General features: G+C 42.4%; 1 protein-coding gene across 2 annotated transcripts in view; it reads left to right on the forward strand.

The window, feature by feature from the left end:
* Positions 1-18,835, forward strand: part of LOC117001456 (neural-cadherin-like) — a 64,591-nt gene that overhangs the window by 38,700 nt on the left and 7,056 nt on the right. For both annotated transcript variants that reach the window (XM_033069815.1, XM_033069817.1), the window contains exons 19-30: positions 1,766-1,859; positions 3,033-3,217; positions 3,416-3,645; positions 6,521-6,792; positions 7,586-7,800; positions 8,802-8,929; positions 9,951-10,078; positions 11,336-11,459; positions 12,007-12,187; positions 13,050-13,216; positions 14,884-15,148; positions 17,403-17,583. In XM_033069815.1, coding sequence (XP_032925706.1) covers positions 1,766-1,859; positions 3,033-3,217; positions 3,416-3,645; positions 6,521-6,792; positions 7,586-7,800; positions 8,802-8,929; positions 9,951-10,078; positions 11,336-11,459; positions 12,007-12,187; positions 13,050-13,216; positions 14,884-15,148; positions 17,403-17,583 — 2,170 coding nt within the window. The remainder of the gene's footprint in view (positions 1-1,765; positions 1,860-3,032; positions 3,218-3,415; positions 3,646-6,520; positions 6,793-7,585; positions 7,801-8,801; positions 8,930-9,950; positions 10,079-11,335; positions 11,460-12,006; positions 12,188-13,049; positions 13,217-14,883; positions 15,149-17,402; positions 17,584-18,835) is intronic.

An 18,835-nucleotide genomic window follows, 5' to 3' on the forward strand; every position in this document is an offset into this window, starting at 1 on the left:
GTGATAGAATAGATACTTTGATCACATCCTGTATTGTAACCCACGACAGCAGGGTTGGTGTGATTGTTACAAATTCATTACTTTGTTGTGCGCAGATCCTCGCTGCAAAAACAAAAGTGCGCCTTATAGTCCGGTGTGCCTCATATATGGACAAAGTTCAGAAATTTGTCGACTCCCGGAGGTGCGCCTTATAATCTGGTGCACCTTATAGTCTTGAAATTACTGTAATTTCTTTCTTACAGTCTGTTAATCTATTTTTTTCAATGGTTTACAGACTTCAAAACTGCAGCTCCTGTTCTGTAAACTACTAAGTAAAGTGGAATAAGTGAAATATATTTGTGAAACTCAGACCTTAGTGCGGGAGAGACAGGACTTCTGGACACTAAATCAATATGATTATGCAGAAGCAGCTTTATTGTTTACTTTTAGCCCTAATTATACATTCTAAGGCTACTGTCCATGCGATCATGCATTTCTTGATTGGCGCCGCTATCTTGTCCACGTGCCTTGCACGAGCCCTTCAAGGTACTCTGATTGGTCATTGTCCAGGTCCTCACCACCCACCTTTATCTTGGGTCTTCTAATCTCGGCATGCTGTTTTTCATTCTCTTCTCTCCCAGTTCAGTACAGTTTATATTGCAGCAATCTTGAAGGGTCTCAAACAAGTTACAGAAAAATCCCCTAAAACTGACTCATCCATTCACCTGTTAAAAACATTGCTCCAAAGTAAGAAATATGCAGAAAAACAGCTAGGCATGGGAAGGTACAGCAAAGTACAGAGAAAAGCATCTAAGCAGCAAAATATGGAGAAAAACAACTAATATAGTTTGGCTGGTGCGCTTGATACAGACCATGGCCTAGACTTCTTCAGACATGTCTAAGGTCCAGACTTTTTCAACATTACTGCACCTTAGTGTGTAAAAGATTATTTACCAAAAAACCCCTGTTAAGCTGCGAACGGGTATATATTGAACTTGCAGAAAAAGCAGTATTTTTATAAACCCATAAAATCAATTTTCCATTAATGAGTGTTCACCTACAGAAGGTATTTGGCAGTTAAATTTTCTGAGTTTGGATTGCCTAACTTAGAAAAAGATGTACCAGATCATACTGTGGAAATGAGAGAATGAAGCATCTAGGTTGGCTTGGCTTCAGATTTGAACCTTAACAATCTCCCATGTTGCTGAACCTTTCAAAAGTCTTCTTCCCTGGATTTGTTCCTCTTGCTGTTTTAGAAAAAATGATTGGATATTCCACTTCTTTGTCAGCCCCCAAGGGCCTGGAAAAATCACCAAGACCTGCCCCAGCTTGGTGTCTTTTGCCCTTTTCCTTTTTCCAATCATGTCCTCTCTCACAGCTGTACCCCAGAAGATGCTCTCCCTCTTTTGCTGGGCTCCACTTGTGTGCTTTTCAAAATAATAGAGTAGCAATGAAACATTTGGAATTAACTCCTGATGTGGTGATTTTGAATTTTTCTTTTGTCTGAGAGTTTTTTTAGAGAGTTGTATTTATGTATTATTCTGGTGTTGTTTTGTGCTGTTTCCAGCTTTTCTTCTTTCATGTGACATCTCCAGTGTGCTCACACTGCCAGAACTGGCAGAAATCATATGACAGGCTATGCATTGTTTTAAGAATCCTGGATCATAACCATCACTAAATTGAGCAGGAGTCTGAAAATAATAAATGCAGTAATGAATGTGACAGAATATAAAGTGCACGGAGAAGCAAAAATTAAATGCAGATTTATAATAATTTATCTCAACAGGAAAATGGTCAACAACAGTGCTTGGGGAAGTGTTTGCACCAGATCAGGATGACTGGGACAATAAAACATTTCTCTCTGAAGGAAAACTGCTCAAGTGAGGATTGTATTTCTGTCAAAATGACTAATATTTACGCTTCTGTAATTATTTAACTCACCGTGTATTTCTCTGTGTTCAGGATGGGCATAAAGGCAGGGTTATTGAGTGTGTTAAGGGATGTACCTTATGAATGCTCTTTTTCTTTTTCACTTAGGTTACTACATATTAAGAAATTATTGCATGAAGCATTTTTTTCCAAGACAATGCAGGATCGCACCATAATGTTGATTTTTAGTCAAATGTCATAGTTAATTTATGTAAAAATATGCTTTATGTAAGCTTCAGTTTAAAAATGAGGAAAGGTTCTAATGCTTGCTCTCAGATGTTAGGGTTGATGGAATAGAAATCCTGAATTTAAAAGCAAATAATGGAGTCATTTCATCAAAAGTGGAAGGGAATTTGGTGCTCTCCTTTGATGGCTAAATTTACAATTGCATGTGAAAACCATGACTCAGATTAGTGGGGTTTTTTTTCTATTAATTGAAATGTTGAATTGGACCCTTAATTCCTACTTAGACATTATTTGTTCATATCATGAAGTGAGATGGTTTGTGGCATAACTATATGCTGTTTAAAAGAGAAAAAATGGATGTGAATGTGAGTTTTAGTCTGTGCTGTGACTAAAAGTTTAACACCTTTATGTAACCTGGAATTAAAGACTTTCTGTCCATCAGCAGCCCCTGGGGCTGTTTCCATGCTAAGAGGTCACTGTTCCATAATAATGGTCATGGAATATTTCCATAATTGCTTATTACTGGCTCTTTGAGGTGTCAAATGAAGATGCTGTGAGAGATTTTATACAGACTTACCCTGTTCCAGATAGAGATGTGAGAACCTGGGATGATCAGTGTGGGTTTGCCACGCCGCATTATTGACCTCTGAGGCTTGCCCATGATGACTGTGCTGAACCACGTGGTTCAACTGCACGTTGCTTTTGTTCCAATCTGGGAAAGGCTGAGTGGCAGTAACCTCTCTTTATAAGTTCTGCATGTTGTCATTTCTCAGTTAAGGTGGCTGAGGTGCCTTTCTGAGGTTGTTGGATAATTCCTGTTAAGTTTTGGCCCTATAAACTTCACAGTAACATTTAAGGCCGCCTGAATGGTGTTAATGAATAAAGTGAGTCCTCAACTTTGATTTATGAAGATTTCCTAATTGAAAGTTTCTGTCTAGATCTTTCAGATTGAATCAGAGGACTGGGTCTTTGCTGATGGTGGATAACACTCCTCAGGGAATATACAACTTAAGAGTTAGAGTTTCTGATGGAGTTTGTCCTGATACTATATCTACAGTACAAATCCATGTCAGAGACCTGGAAAATGAAGCCATACAAAACTCAGCCACTGTGCGTTTCTCAGGTTGGTTTTATTTGCTGGTGAGAGTTTAGAACAACTGCTTCTCTAACTGAATGTTTATTATTACATCAGTGCTTGATTTGCTTACCACTGTAGAGCATTTTCTGATGTTTCCATATTGTTAAATAAGAAGTAAGTTGAGAAATTAACCTGTGAGCTCCCAGGTGCTCACATTTATCTGTTTTTGAATCCCCTGACCAGATCTCACAGCAGAGGAGTTCATAAGGAGAGATGAACATGGCAAAACGCGACATGGCGAGTTCAAGGAGTTCCTTGCAAAACTGTTACCTGCAAAGCTGAGTGATGTGATTGTCTTCAGTGTGATGAGCAGGGATGGAAAACAGACAGATGTGAGATTTGCAGTCCGTGCTGGCTTGGCCTATTACAGACCTGAGAAACTGCATGCAGAGATGGCAGCGTTTAAAACTGAGGTTTGTTCTCTGGGGGCATCTGTGGAACTCACCCAAACACTGAGTTTGCAGGGTGTATATCCCAAACTTCAGTGGAAAATATACTACATCTACAGATAAGGGTTTTATTGCTTCACTCAGGACAAAAATGCTTGTCAAACAAGTGTTTAATTCAAGCGTTCTCCTTTCTTTTTAGTGCCATACATACTGGTATTGTATGGCTGTACTAACTTCTGGTTCAATTAATTGTCAGTGGAAAGCTGCAGAAAAATGGGTCTGCATTGCTGTCATGGGAGAGATACCTGTGTTTTCTCCAGTCAATGTTTCATTGTGTAATCCCCAAATCCCCACATCAGCTTGAGTTTAGAGTCTTAGAGTGAAGGTTTGATGTCACCCTAAGAGAAATTCTGCAGTACCAAGCGGTGGCACTTCAGAGGGGAAGTCCTGCTTGAAGGAATGTGTGGGTTGGGAACAGTTGCAACAGGTGAGATGAAGACAACCAATCCTGTGTTTGCATTTATCTCACCAAAGGACAACTTCAAATACAAAGAGACACCCTCCCCCAACTTCTTTCACTATTGTAAGGGGAAAATATTTTTCGGATGGAAGATGTTTTCCTCCCCTTCTTAGTGTTTCCTGTCTGCCCTGCTCTCTAACTCAGTTATACAAACACAGTCTGTCTTGGCCACAGCTGGATTTTTCTGTAGCCCTGCACAAAGGCAAAATGACACTACTCAGCTTTTCACTTGCACTGGCCATATTTGGGTTTACTACATGGTACATCATATGGATGATTTTTCCAAAGAGAAATCAGCACTTTCCATTTGTGTGAATATGGTGGAGTCTGCGTGAGTCTGGGAAGCAAACAGGGCTGTCTTAACTTACTACCTGTGTCCATCTTGGTGTATCTTGAATGGCTCTGTGGGTTATGAGAGTCTTCAGAGTGAGCAAATGCCAGACAGAAAGTATTAATGAAGGATAATGACTGCTTCTCTTGCATATTTATTGAATTACTGCAACAATAATACAGAAAATCCCATAGATTTCAAATACTCTCTGCCATAATACATGACACATGAGTTCATCAAAGTGGTACCAAGGGGATTGCTTCACGTATTTTAATGAAAAAGTATGTTTTTATTAATTATATACCACCTTTCAATATTTAATGAATAGCTCCAGTGAGTAATCACCAATAGCTTACAGAAAACCAATCATAGCTGGATAATTCCTCCAGTTGTTTGCTATGTGTATAACTATAAATACTGAAAATAAGTAATTAGCACTGGAATTATTCATTGAATTGCCACATAAATAATATGTTTGCATTACCTCCTGGGGATATAGTTTTACAACAGCAATTTTTATTTAGCATAAAAATAATCCATCCTAATACTTTAAAGGAGCCAAGGTTGTTTACATACAGTTTTTCAATAACAGTATTGCATAGATTACTAAATGGGCATTACAGACTCTCCACTGATGGTGATAAACGTGGGCAGCAGACACAGGCCTGCATTGACAGGATGCATCATGTCATTACAAAGTGTACTCTGTGCCTTTGGGGGAATGGGCATCAATACATGTTATGATATTTGAGAATATAAAGACAAAGGATTATAAAGATCAAAGTTCTTACAGTGGTGAACTGAGATGACTACACAAATGAGAAAAAATAGAAGCACTTTCATATTTATGTATTTGTTTTGATCTTTTCAAAGCTTATTTTTAAGGTATTTGCCATATGTTTTGCCATTTGGAAAAAAAAAGCCCCTTGTGTTAAATGCATAAAGCTCTAGTGCTGTTAGTTTTGCGTTTGTATACCTTGTTCACTTGTGTACCACAGTGAGAGTAGGGAGGTCTTTTGCCTCACTCACCCAAACTCAAGTTTGGGTACTAAATACACATTTCAGTGTATTTGAAACACCAAATACAAATCAAATTCTGAAACTTTTTAAGAGACACCTGTGCAAAATTCCCAAATAAGTGGAAGGAACAAACTGTGATAGTTTAGGTGTGCAGGCTGAAGGACCAAGAGTCAGGACTAATGGCAGCTCTGTTCTTGCCTCACACTGTGAGCAACTCCCTTCCCTTCTCTGCCACTGCTTTCTTGCTCCATTTGGAATGGAAGTTGTGATCTCAGAGTCACTATTCCTGCATTACCAGACCTGTGGTTGCCCTGAGGCTCTTTTTATTTGGTACTTGGGCTTTCAGGTGCAACCCCAATTAACAGTAAAAACAGTGAACTAGCAAAGATTGATGTAGCATAGAATAAAGTATCCAAGATGCTGAACTGACTGTGTTTTGTTGCAGACAGCTTGACATGAAATGTAAATTTACGGGGCACAAATCGTTAGACTGAATCAAAGCTGCTGCAAAGTTGTCTTGTCAAGTCACTGTCTGTGGCCATGATTATTGAAAGCAGCTCAGCTCTGCATTTTCCCGTGTCTGTATCCTTTTGTGTGAGAGAATGTAACAAATAATATCTGGGTGTTACTGCTGACGGATTTGTCCTGGCCTGAGCTGAAACACTCCTGGTTGCTGTTGAAGTGTGGAGAGGTGTGATGCAGATGCTGCAGCTCAGAAGGTGGAGTGTCACTGCTCTCAGAGCTTTGGTCCTTGCAAATAATGTTATTAGATGAGTGCAGATTCAGCATGTTCACACTCAGTCATGTCAGTGATTAAATTTTTAGGAAATGCTGCTGTGAATTTTAAAGAAAATGTTTCCTGAATTTTTCGGTGTATTTTTCTTGCCTGTGTAATCAGGGATGTTACTAAGTAATGCTCAAGAAACTAAACACTGCATTAAGTCTCTGATGGCTTTGATTTTTCAGAACTGAGGTAAAAGCCTTCATTAGGATGAGAGTGGTGATGTGTTACACTGATTTTCTCTTAGATGCAGTCAGCTCTACAACTGAACATTTCCCAGATTGATGTTGACGAGTGCAGGAGTGCCAACTGCAGCGAGGGCTGTACAAACCACCTCAGTGTGAGTGACATCCCCACCGTGATGGACACTGGCAGCGTGTCCTTCGTGTCCCTCACCACCTCCAGCCACGGGATCTGCACCTGCTCCGCCCGCGAGCGGCTGCACCAGCCCTGCTCCTCCTACCCTGGCGGCCCCTGCCTCAATGGGGGCATTTGCATCGACACTCTCAATGGCTACAGGTGAGGAAATCTGCATTGCATATTATTTCTCCCCTCTATCTTTCAAGTGTTGAGTGGCACTTACATGGTACTGGTCTGAAATAATCATCAATGTACTTCTGCCTGGAGGAGAAACAAAAAAACCCACAAGTGCACTGGGGTGTAAACCTAATGGCAACAGGGGCTTTCCTGATGACCCTGATGGAACTGTGGTCCCAAAAAGTGCATGAGTAACAAAGAAAGCCCTGGGGAGCACAGAATTAACACTTGTCCTTTTTTAAGAGCATCTAATTCAGGATGAAGGCATGTGTATCTTGTTTTTTTCCTCTTATCTGGGAGAGTAATAATAAAAGTGAATATCAGTGGTAGCAGCAGGGATGTAGGAGTGAAATGTAGTTCAAACAATGGGTAATAAGGAGCCTAAAAAACATTAGATAGTAAACTTGCTTTATTATAGCATCACCTGGTGTGCAGCAGTATTCCCTTAGTGAAATTAATTCCAGCTAGGAATTAACCTCCCAGACTTTAATAAATTGATGTTTGGTGTTCTGTGTTGTTTAGGAAAAAAGTTCGTTGTTCTCAAAAACTGGCCTCAAAAATGCTATTTTTTTGAGGGAGTTAGTACAGGGAATAAAAATACTTTGTACTCTTTGAATGTTTTAATATTTGCCAAACACCCCTAAGATTCTGCTAAAACCTTTGTTTTGCTGATTTTTAAACTGTGATTTAAGTTCTCCATTTGCTGCATGTAAAACCAAAAAAAGAGCTGAATATGGGGTAATTTTGACTATTTCTTTTGTTTATGGTCTTTCAGATGTCTTTGTCCTGCTTCCTTTCATGGACCAGACTGCCAGCAGACTAAGCACAGTTTCCATGGAAATGGTTATGCATGGTTTCGTCCCATCAGACCTTGTTTTGAAAGCTCACTCTCTCTAGAGTTTATTACTGTGGTTCCAGATGGACTTTTACTATATAGTGGCCCTTCATCAAATCCAGAACCTGGGAGTACAGAAAACTTCATTGCAATAGGTAAGGGTGTGAAAAAATTAACTGTCTTTTGGGAATGGATTGTTTGTGAACAGTGTAACAATTAGACAATGAATTCTCTCTTTCTATTTAATGAGGTAACTTATTTTCTGGTGTGAAAAAAATGTGAAGCATTTCTTAACATGTCTTTCACCTTTGATGTCTATTTTTGTAGCCTGCACCTCTAGCTTTGGGTTCATTGCAGAGTTGTAGAAATGGAGGGGGAAGCAAAACAGACAGATTGATACATATATTAAAAAAATAATCTGAAAATAGAAAAACTGTAGTAGTGCTATAAAGAAATTTAGGGACTTTGAAGATAGTTATTACATGAGTAGTGCAGTCTTATTTGCATGTCATTCTTATCTAGCTTGGTGAGAAAAGAAATCGACTTAAACTCCCTTTGGTCTTGGGGCAATTTTGCACATTTTTTTTGAACAGGCAATGATGTGATGGATGAATCCAGCCCCACATGCCATTCTGGGAAGATTCATTCACAAGTAGAACTCAGTGCTTTATGTTGACACATATTTGAAAGGTTACTGCTGCTTATTTTTTTGTGAATTAACACACAAGATGCACAGTATGGCTGGCATTTTATATTTTCCTGATTAGTTGAAAAGTAATGTGGTTGAATAGTTAATCATTTATCTATTTTTTTGTCTTGCTTTGCAGTTACTTGTAAATTTGAGTAGAAGATGGGAAGGAAGAAACCTGCATGTATTAATTGTTTTAGAGCATCATAAAATTGTAGATTGCTTCTCAGGAATTAGTTTCAGTGTTTTGACAGAGAAGTAGAATAATCTAAAGTATAAAAGTAAATAATAGACTGAATGAGTACTTCTGCTTAACAGAAGACATAGGGTATAATTCTAGTTATTTCTGTAGTGAACCCCCTGTATGTGACTAGCAATAATCATAAAATCAGTACAGTCACTAACTGCTGAGATACCCAAAAGTGACATTTTGTAGCTGATTTTAATTTCTTGTTCATGTTGTATTAGAACTCTCTAGTGGTATTCCTGTGTTGAAGATGGGCCATGGCTCAGGTTCTGTGGTGCTGCAGTTTCCAAGTCATCTGAATGTAGCAGACAAGAAGTGGCATCGACTGGAAGTCAGAACCAATGGTGAGGTCAGTTATTGGATTTTTTTTTTTTCCCCACATCAGGATATTAAATTTTCTAAAAATATTTCCTTGTGCAGAGACAGGAGGGTAGAAAGAACAGCCTTTCAATAAAGAACTGACAATATGTATTGTCCTAACTGTTTGTGTAGGTTTGATGAGTAATAGAAATTTTGAGACAACCTCACTGTGAATTCCAAATCCACTAATGTTATAATCCATATTCTGCAATCTTTACCTTTTTTAAGCTCTGCTGCAGCACATGTAGAATGTGGCCACTGGAATCCATTACTTATGCACAAAAAGCAGATATTTATTTTCTTGCAAATGCAATTACCGGTCTTGTGTAAGGCGTTAAATTACTCAGAAACATGAAGTTGAGAAGTGCCTACAGTAATTTCACGACCATAAGGCATACCGGACTATAAGGCGCACCCCCCGGGAGTCAGCAAAATTTGCAACTTTGTAGATCAGATAAGGCGCACCGGACTATAGGGCACACTATTTTTTTGCAGCGAGGCTCTGCCCCCAGCTCCCCCCACGCATTTGCTGGCCGAGGCCCCGCCTCAACCCGGCAGCCATGGGCTCCTGGGCCTGCCCAGACCCAACAGGGGTGGTGCCGGGGCCCTGGGGCCTGCCTGGACCCGGGAGTGGCGGTGCCGCGGGCCCTCGGGCCCACTTCCACCCAGCTACTTCAGCACTGCGAGCTCCCCCCACGGCTCACGGCTCACACTTCCGGTGTGGCAAATGTCACAACTTTGTACATCATATAAGGCGCACCGGACTATAAGGCGCACTTCCAGTTTCGGGGGAAAATTTTAGTCAGAAGGGTGTGCCTTATAGTTGTGAAATTACCGTACTTTTGCAAAATGGTTCCATTTTAGCTCTACTGGTTTTTGCAAGGTCAAGAGAACACGGAACAACCCAACCCTTTTTGCTTCATAGTATGCACGAAGTAAAAGCTGAGGATGTGATGTACAGGTGTACTGGACTGTGCAGCAGCTGTGGCTGTGTTGTGTGCTCTGTGCAGGACGTGCGCTTCACTCTGGATCAGTGCAGTGCAGCCGTGGTGTCGGAGATAGAAGGGGTTGGCCGCTGGCTGTCCACTGAAGATCGCACCAATTGTGAAGTCCTGGGGTCTGTTCCACGGAGAGCAAGGTACATTCCTGGAGATTCCCTGACAGGCTGTTGATTCTAAGGCCTGTGAACATCTGACCTGTTAGATTGAAGCCAAGTTATTTCTGACTAGGAACATAAAAAGCATTTATTTTCTCAGGCCTTCTTTTCTTCAGGCCAAGCCTGGACCTTAAAGCACTAAACAAGTTTTAAGGAACCAGTCTTCTTCTGAGTAATGCTGCAGTACTAAGTGACAGCGCCAAAACCCTGTGGCTATTACTGGAGTTTTTGTGGGTCCTGTGTACCACCCTCCACCCACAGGATTTCTCTTTATCAAGTCACTGTGAACCTGTTCTTTAAAAACTCACCTGGGACCAGTTTTTGCCCCACAGTGCAGGGTGGACAAGGAGCAGCTTGGTACAGTCCAGAGGAGGCAAATGACTGATAGCTCACCCTGAGAGTAAGAATCAAGAATGAAGGAATTGAGGTCAGTTAACAGAAGGGAAAACTAAGGAGAGATATGATAAGTCTCAGTGTGTATAAAAGAATGGTGCAAAGAGGATTTAGACAATCTCTTCTGTACAGGGCCTACAGTTACAGTGAGGAATATTCAGGTTATATTTTAGGGAAACCTTTGTACTAACAAAGATACTTCAGCTGTGGAATAGATAGTCTGAGCAGGCGTTCTGATGAGCATTGGGATTAAGCCTTGTCCACAGCTGTGTGGAGCTCTCCTGGTCATGAAAGGAGAACAAAAAAAGGGAAAAATATAAGGACAAATGAAAACAAAAGAAATTAATTGATAACTCTGGGGGGAAAGGAAGTATGAGGACTAAAATACATTGAGTTCTTTGGCTTAGAGAGGTGATTGGGAGAAAGTGCAGAGCTTGGACATGTTTACCATGCCTTTTGGACCAACTTTTAGGTTTCTGACTTTTGTCATACATAGAACAGCCTTTCTTGTAGTATTCCTACATCATAGGATGTCTCTGAGCACACAGAGCACTTGAAGGAGAATACGGTGTCTAGAATATCACAGCTGTTTCTGACCTGTACACAAACATACCCAAAATGTAAATTCTCCCACAGTTCAACTTCCAGCAGGTTTCCCTCTCATGTTTTAAAAAATACCCTTTATTTTAAAGGGCTTTATTTCAGAGAGAGAAGATAAAATAGTTGCATTCTACGGTTATGTTATAAAGTCTATATTTTTTGGAAATGCAGTGTATTTATTTATTTATCTACCTATGTTTGAAGGCAGATGCACATGTATTTTTATTATTTATATGATTTTTAAAGGTATTTGAATGTGAACCATGTTCTCCAGCTGGGTGGTGTGAAAGAGTCATTACCATATTCCTACCCACAACTGCTACACAAACATTTTTCTGGTTGCTTGCGCAATTTCATCTTGGATACTCAGGTAAGAGCAGAGTAACGTTTGCTTTAGCAGAGAAGAAAACTTCTTTATTCAGTTTTTGGGAGATTTATATTATACATGAGGCTTCTGCTTCCATCAATGTATTCAGTATGTCCACATCCATCAGTGTAAAATACAAAAAAAATTCTGGGTTTTTCTGGTGATAATTAGAATAAGTACCTTGAAAAGTTATTTCTCAATAGAAGGATTAATGAGGCAGGAACTGTGTGTTTGCTTATCCCCTGCTTTGTGCAGCTGTTTTCCAACCTTCTTTGTGCATTCAGGGAACTTCTGAATGGCAATTGTATAATGGTATATTTATGCCAGCTGTCTGCTTTGTTAGGAAGTATTAGGGTTTTTTCGGTTGAGTTTATTCAAAGGCAAAATATGCTCTTGATAAAATCAGCTGAAGTCTGAATGTCAAAAAGCAAATTTAGTAACTTAAGCAACGCAGATGAGGAACTGACAGTGAAGTGGTGCAGCTATTTCTGTTTAAAAATGAAATATGTTTCTCAAATAATATTTTTGTGTCATGAATTGTCTCTTGAAGGTATATGACCTTCAGTCTCCTGCAGAGTCCCTGAACAGCTTCCCTGGCTGCACCCTGACGGATGGGAGCTGTGAGACCATGGGATCTTCCTCCTGTGGTATCCATGGGAGGTGCCTTGGGGACTGGGGCTCATTTGCTTGTCACTGTTTGCCAGGCTACCACGGTTATCGATGTGATAAAGGTGAACTCTGCTTTTCTGTTTCATTAGTGCTAGGCTGCTACATTTTACAGTACAGAAACTTCAGTTATTTGCAGGTAATGATTGTTGAAGTGATTTTACATTGCATTATGTAAAGCCATGTTGCAGTGTAGTTGCCTGTGATTGTTAACAATTTCTTTTCTAATTCCCTTTGAGAAATTCCTCTCTCAGTATAGGATCATTTATTTAATCCAGGGTGTTTGTGCAGTGACTGTATAATGACATGGCTGTATGACAAATTGTGAAAAAAGTATTTTATTTTATTACAGTTGTTTGATTTGCATCTGTTTACACTTTCAGAAATACCTAATAACCTAAAAATATGAGTGTGCCAGTACCACTTTCTGTGCAGAATTAGAACCATACAACTGGAATTGGAAATCACTGCTCCCTTGGTGTCAGGAAGAGACTCTACTGGCTTAGGGAGCTATGCTTTGGGAATAGTAGGATCTTTAGCTCTCATCGAGCCAAAGATTGCACCAGAAAGACAATTATAAAAAAAACAGATTGTGAAATTTGATTGTGGTACTTACACTTGGTCTGCAGTCTCTTGTCTTGGTCAGAGCTGCTGCTTCCCTGCTATCACCTCATGTGAGCACTGAGAGAAGCATTAGCAGAATGATGTTGGTTGAGAGAACACCTCTTTGCAGAGGAAAATGAAGCGTGAGAGAGAAGCTGTGGAAATAAATAACAGGAGCAGGTCCCAAAGGACAAATTGTCTCAGGGATCCACGCTGTGCATCGCAACTGTTTCCTTTTACATTCAACTCTTATTATGACATTAGGGGCAATAATAATGTTTCCCTCTCCTCATGAGATGGTTTAAAGGTTTCTCTCCCTTGCAGTGGCCAAGGCGTACAGGTTTGAGGCAGGCAGCCACATCCGTTACCAGCTCCCTGTCAGCGTGTCTGCCCGCAGGACGCACTTCCAGGCCCTGGTGCGCACGCGGCAGCCCGACAGCGTCATCGCCACCATGCTGTCCCGGGGCAGGGATGAGCACATCACCCTGCAGGTGAGGGGCACCCCACACACACTCTGACATCAGTCCAGAGACAACTCCGACAAACACTCACTCATAAGATGGAAACAGAACCTTATGCTGAGCGTCAAGACTCTGCAATTTGTTTTATGGATGGACACATCTGGTCCTTTACCTGAGATATGTCACTACTCAGCTATGGCATCCCATTGGATTTCAATGCCAGTTGCAGAGAAATACAGGTTCTACACAGAATAGGATGAATTGGGTGTGTACCTGGTGTTCTTTTGAACCATGTGGCCAATTCTGTGTAGTTCAGATTCTGCCAAGCAAGGTGCCTGTGGCAGGTCTAATGATGTCAGGCTCTCAAAGTGACAGTCTTCTCATTTTATACACACCACTGAATACACACCTCTTCAGCCAAGTTGGTTTGAGCTGTCACTCTGGCTGTGACACACCAGACTCTCAACTATTTGAAATTTGTACAAGAGAGATCAGGATAAAATTACTCCTAAGGTGACTTAGCTACCATTGTGAGTATTACTCACACATTGTGAGTATTACTACCACATTTAGGTTGCCTAGTTCAGTAGCACCTGAAGTATTTTTATATTTCACCTAAATCTACAGTGTAAACATACAGTAGTTTCACGAATACAAGCCGCACGGATTATAAGCCGCACTTCCGGTGCCTCGACAATGTCGCTGTCTTTGTCAATAGATAAGCCGCACCCCGAATATTAGCCGCACTTTCGTTCGTCGCGAGAATCCGTGCGCAGCTTTCACAAATTGGCCAATTAGTAACAGGATCGCGGCATAGCGGGCTTTACTGGCTCGGGGCGGGGCCAGGAAGGCTCGGCCCGCTCATGGTTGCCGACGGGGCCGGGTGGCCCAGCTCAGCGCCACGGCTCGGCGGGGCTGGCCGGGTGGTGCTGCCGCCGCTGCCGGGCTCGCTGGCCCCCCTCTCCCGTCAGCACCGCCCCGCTGCCGCGTTCACTAGCCCTGCCGGCGGGCTCGCCGGCCGCGCCGCGCCGCGTTCGCTAGCCCCGCCGCTGGGCTCGCCGGCCGCGCCGCGTTCGCTAGCCCTGCCGGCGGGCTGCCGCCGCCGGGCTCGCCGGCCGCCCCCTCCCGTCTGCACCACCGCCGCGTTTCCTCGCCCTGGCCGGCACTGCAGGCCCCCGCACCGCCGGGCTCCCCCACCCTGCTGACCCCGATTCTGCTGGGCTTCCCCCGCTGCCAGGCAGCCCCACCCGCCGGGCTTCCTGCTTCTGCCATGCTCCCCTGCACTGCTAGCCCCAGTTCTCCCGGGCTCCCCTGCCCTGCTGACCCGGGCTCTGCCGCCCCCCTGCCCCGCCCTGCTGGCTCAGGCTCTGCCGCCCGCCCCCCACACTGCTGGCCCCGCCTCTGCCAGGCTTTCCCACCTCTGCCGGGGCCGGCCGGGCTCCAGCTTGGCTTGGGGCTGCCGCGGGCTCTCACTTCCGTGTTGGCAGCTTTTAGAATTTTGTTAATGTATTAGCCGCCCCGGAATATTGGCCGCACTTCCGGGTTTCCACCAAACTTTTGGTCAAATTGGTGCGGCTTGTATTCGTGAAATTACTGTACCCTAAATTTAAACAAATATTTTAAGATTGAAGTTACAGGTCAATATAAAATGCCAGGCAATGACTTTTCTTTCTTTTTATTTGTTAATTATCCACAAGGTTGTTCAGGGACTCTTAGCGGTCTCCTACAATCTGGGTGATGGAAACTATTCTGTAAGCCTTCCCTCCTACCACATTGATAATGGTGAGTGGCATCACATCACATTGGAGAGAAATGAAAATGAATTTACTCTTCGCCTTTATGAAGGAGGTGGGAAGAGAGAGATTACTAAAGCAGCAGGAATATACAAAGAGATTGTCATTGACCCCAGCAGCTTGGTCCTTGGAAACACCTACCCATTCAATCAAGACAAGAGTTTTCAAGGTAGGAATTCTCAATCTTACTGTTCATAATACGGACCTGTGAAAATAAAGGCATATTGCGGGAAACTTACTTGTTTATATAGAGCCCAAAGTACACACATTTCCTGCATGACACTTTGCAACAGAGAGAGATAAACTGTTCTGACCAGGAAAAGGTACAGGAAATACATTTGCCTACTGGACCTGGAACAATGATGGTCACCTCTTGGCTTGGCTGCAGAGAGTTTGTACCTGGAGATCCAGAAGCTTCTCCCAGATGAAGTGTGCATGGCTCCCGGCCTTGGATAGACAAAGCTGGTTCAGTGCATGGTTCTACCCAGTCTGTTTGGCAGCTCTCCTTCCCTCCCAAATACATCTGTTCCTATGCTAAAAGGAATTTTTATAAGTGCATTGCATAGCACCCACCAAACCCTGGTTTATTACCACAGTATAACACTCAGTCAAAGCATTAACTAAAATTATAAATGGTTTATTGAATTAGAACTAAAAATGTGAATTTTTAGCAACTGAGTGGAAAAGGTCACAGTGTCTGTTAAAAGCAAATCAGTTTCCAGCCTGGAAATTGAGTAGTTCCACAAAGGAGAAATATAAAGAACTGGAAGTTTTGGATATTCATGGCAGCTCTTTACTCTGAGCTCAGCTGGAAGTTTGGCCTTTGCCTAAACCCACAGTGTAAGTAAAGCAAATCAGCACAGCTTTTGTTGCCAAGGAACACACATCACTGCTAGTTACACCTGTCTGGTGTCTATAGGTCACCTCTCTCCCATGCCTTTCACCTCTTTAACCAGGTCTTAGTAAATCCATTCAAAGCAAGCTGGTCATATTTTCACCATGCAAAAGTACTTCAGTGAGTAATAAAAAAGTGGAGAGAAATTAAATAGAGTAATAATTTACAACTTCAGTGTATCACAAATTATTTAGAAAAAGATTGTTTTCTATTGCTTTACTAGAAGTATTGCAATAAATAAAATTTATGATGTGAATTAGGGAGCATATTTTGAACTTTTTATTTATGGGAGTAATAGTGTTTGTTTTTAAGTAAATAAAGAAGTCAAATGCATGAAGATCATTTTAATTAGGACTATTAATGTTGCTGCTAAGTAGCTGAAACTTTAAGGACTTCAAAGTCATAAAATGTACTTAATTAATCAAAGTATATGTTTTCATGCTGAGACATCTTGTGCATACAAAGTTAATGTCACATCTTCAGTGCAAATTTTCTGTCCCTGATAGAAGACTCTCACAATTATTTGTGGTTTGCTCTTCATACTGTAAAGGTAAGCCATAAGCTACAATTTAAAATCAGCTAAACACAATTTTTACTGGTACATTGAAGAATAGAACAGGTTATCCACATGTAACAGATTCTCCACAACACTTGGACTTTTCTATGGAAATCACAGTGGAGGGATACACATTCCACTGACTACCTTAGGCAAAGAGAGGCCCTGTCATGGTTTAGCCCCATCCAGCCTCCAGCTCCTCCAAGCCTCTCACTCCCTCCCTACCAGCAGGATCAGGGAGAGAATCATAAGGATAAAAGCTGAAAAACCCCAGTTTAATAGGGAAAGCAAAAGCCATGTACACAAGCACAGCAAAACATGGACTGAATTCCCTGTTTCCCACAGGCAGGCAGATGTTCAGTTATCTCCAGGAGACCAGGGCCACATCCCATGGAATGGTTAACTGGGATGACAAATACCTTCTCTCCAAACATCTCTCCTTCCTCCTCCCTCACTGCGTATCCTGAGCATGATATCACATGGTCTGAAATATCCCTTGGGTCAGCTGGGGTCACCTGTCCTGGCTGTGTCCCTTGCAAGCTTCCCAGGCAGCCCCAGCCCCCTCCCCAGCACGGCCCTACAAAAAGCAGGAAAGGCTTTGGCTCTGTGTGAGCCCTGCTCAGCTATGACAGAAATATCTTCATGTTATCGACCTCATGTTCAGTACAGATCCAAAACCCAGCCCCACACCAGCCCCTGGAAAGAGAATTAAGTCTGCCCCAACCAAAACCAGCACAGGTCTGCAGCAGCACTTGATTCTTGTGGAAACTACTGGGAATCTTGATCTAAAACTACAGCAAATTCAGTCCAAAAATGAAGGACAATGTTATGAAAATGTAAGTGAATTCAGTCCTGGATTTAAAATTTGATAGCCTGTGTCCTTTGTTAAACATAAACTGCCAAATCTTACAGCTGCTTCAAATGATTCTTGTTGAATGGTTTTTAAAACTGTCTCTTTGTGCCTTGCTGTAGGATGTATGAAGGATGTCAGATTTAATAACTACAGAATCCCTCTGGACACTCATGGGAAGGAGTTGGTGACAGTATTGAGTGCTCAAGGCATCAAAGAAGGCTGTTCTTCCGATGCCTGCAGGAACAACCCTTGCAACCAGGAATTTATTTGTATTGATTTGTGGATGATGCATGAATGCAGGTAATTAGTGGAAATAGAAGCACAAAACCCTTCAGAATGAGGTGCTAAAGGGTGGATGCTGAAGTATGCAGCTTGAAGGCTGGTACTGGCGATCTCATAAATTCCCTGGAAGCACAGTGGCACACAAAGCTGCACACCTGGACAGGAGGCAGATTACTGTGTCCTTAGAGACACCACTACAGCTGATGTAAATCATCCTGGCTCCAGGGATTCTGGAGCAAGTTCAGCTGCCTGTCTAATGGAAAACATTTAAAGAGCAGCAGCAAATCCAGAATGCTTGTAAACCCTGGAACCAGGAGAGGAGGGTGTGTGAGCTGCAGTGGCACAGTTCCCTGGCTGTGCTGTGAAGCTTGTGCAGTGTCAATGCTTTCTCTTGGGAGGGTCTGATTTCTTACACTAAGCTGTCACCTCTGTTCCCTCCTGGGCTCCTCCAGCTGCTTTAGGAACACCACTCTACTGAGCTCAGATTCTTGTGTTTGTGGCTGGGGTCAGGACAACACTAATTCCTGTTGGTTGTGGTGTGCAAATGAACAGTTTACTTACACACACTTTAAGGTTTGCACACACTCCTGACTGCCACTGTCCACACAAAGGGAGTTCTCTAACTCTGGAAACTCAAAGAACATTGCAGAGCTTTGTTGTAATTCACTGTATTAGATGTATTGAAAATGGTATAATTCTTGACCCCTGCAATGGCCTGTGGTCTGACCCCTCTCCCTTCTGGCCAGACTAGGTTGGCTGAGATCCAACTCCCCCACCCTCTCCCTGACACTAGAAAATACCTCTGTCCCCTGACCTTGCCCTCTTTCTCTCCTGGAAGCCCTGAAGAAATAAACCTCGGAATTCCCCAGGGGGAAAGAGCCTCCTTTGTTATCTTTTATTCTGTCCATGCTGGGTCTGAGGCTTCTTCCTGGGATCTGAGCTAACCTGGGACCAGGGGGAAGTCTCAGCAACCACAGCACAGCTTGCCCTGCCTAGCCAGAACTGCAGATGCCTACCCAGCTGGTTCTCACAAGGAGAACCTTGCAGAAAGCAGTGGAACTACCTGAATTCTGAAAGCCCCAGATAAAAGGGTCTGAAGGTGTGGAGCTCATGCTATGGCTGCCTCAGGAAAGGCTATGATCTGTCACAATTTCACATAACTTACTCCCAGTAGCTACTTGAGAAACTGTGCAAAAAGTGTCACCAAAGTGTGTTTTAAAATCTTCAGTGCTGCCTGTCATGGCTGTTTTGTCCCAGTCTAACGGTGCCA

The sequence above is a fragment of the Catharus ustulatus genome, chromosome 11 (genome assembly GCF_009819885.2).
Source record: "Catharus ustulatus isolate bCatUst1 chromosome 11, bCatUst1.pri.v2, whole genome shotgun sequence".
NCBI lineage: Eukaryota > Metazoa > Chordata > Aves > Passeriformes > Turdidae > Catharus > Catharus ustulatus.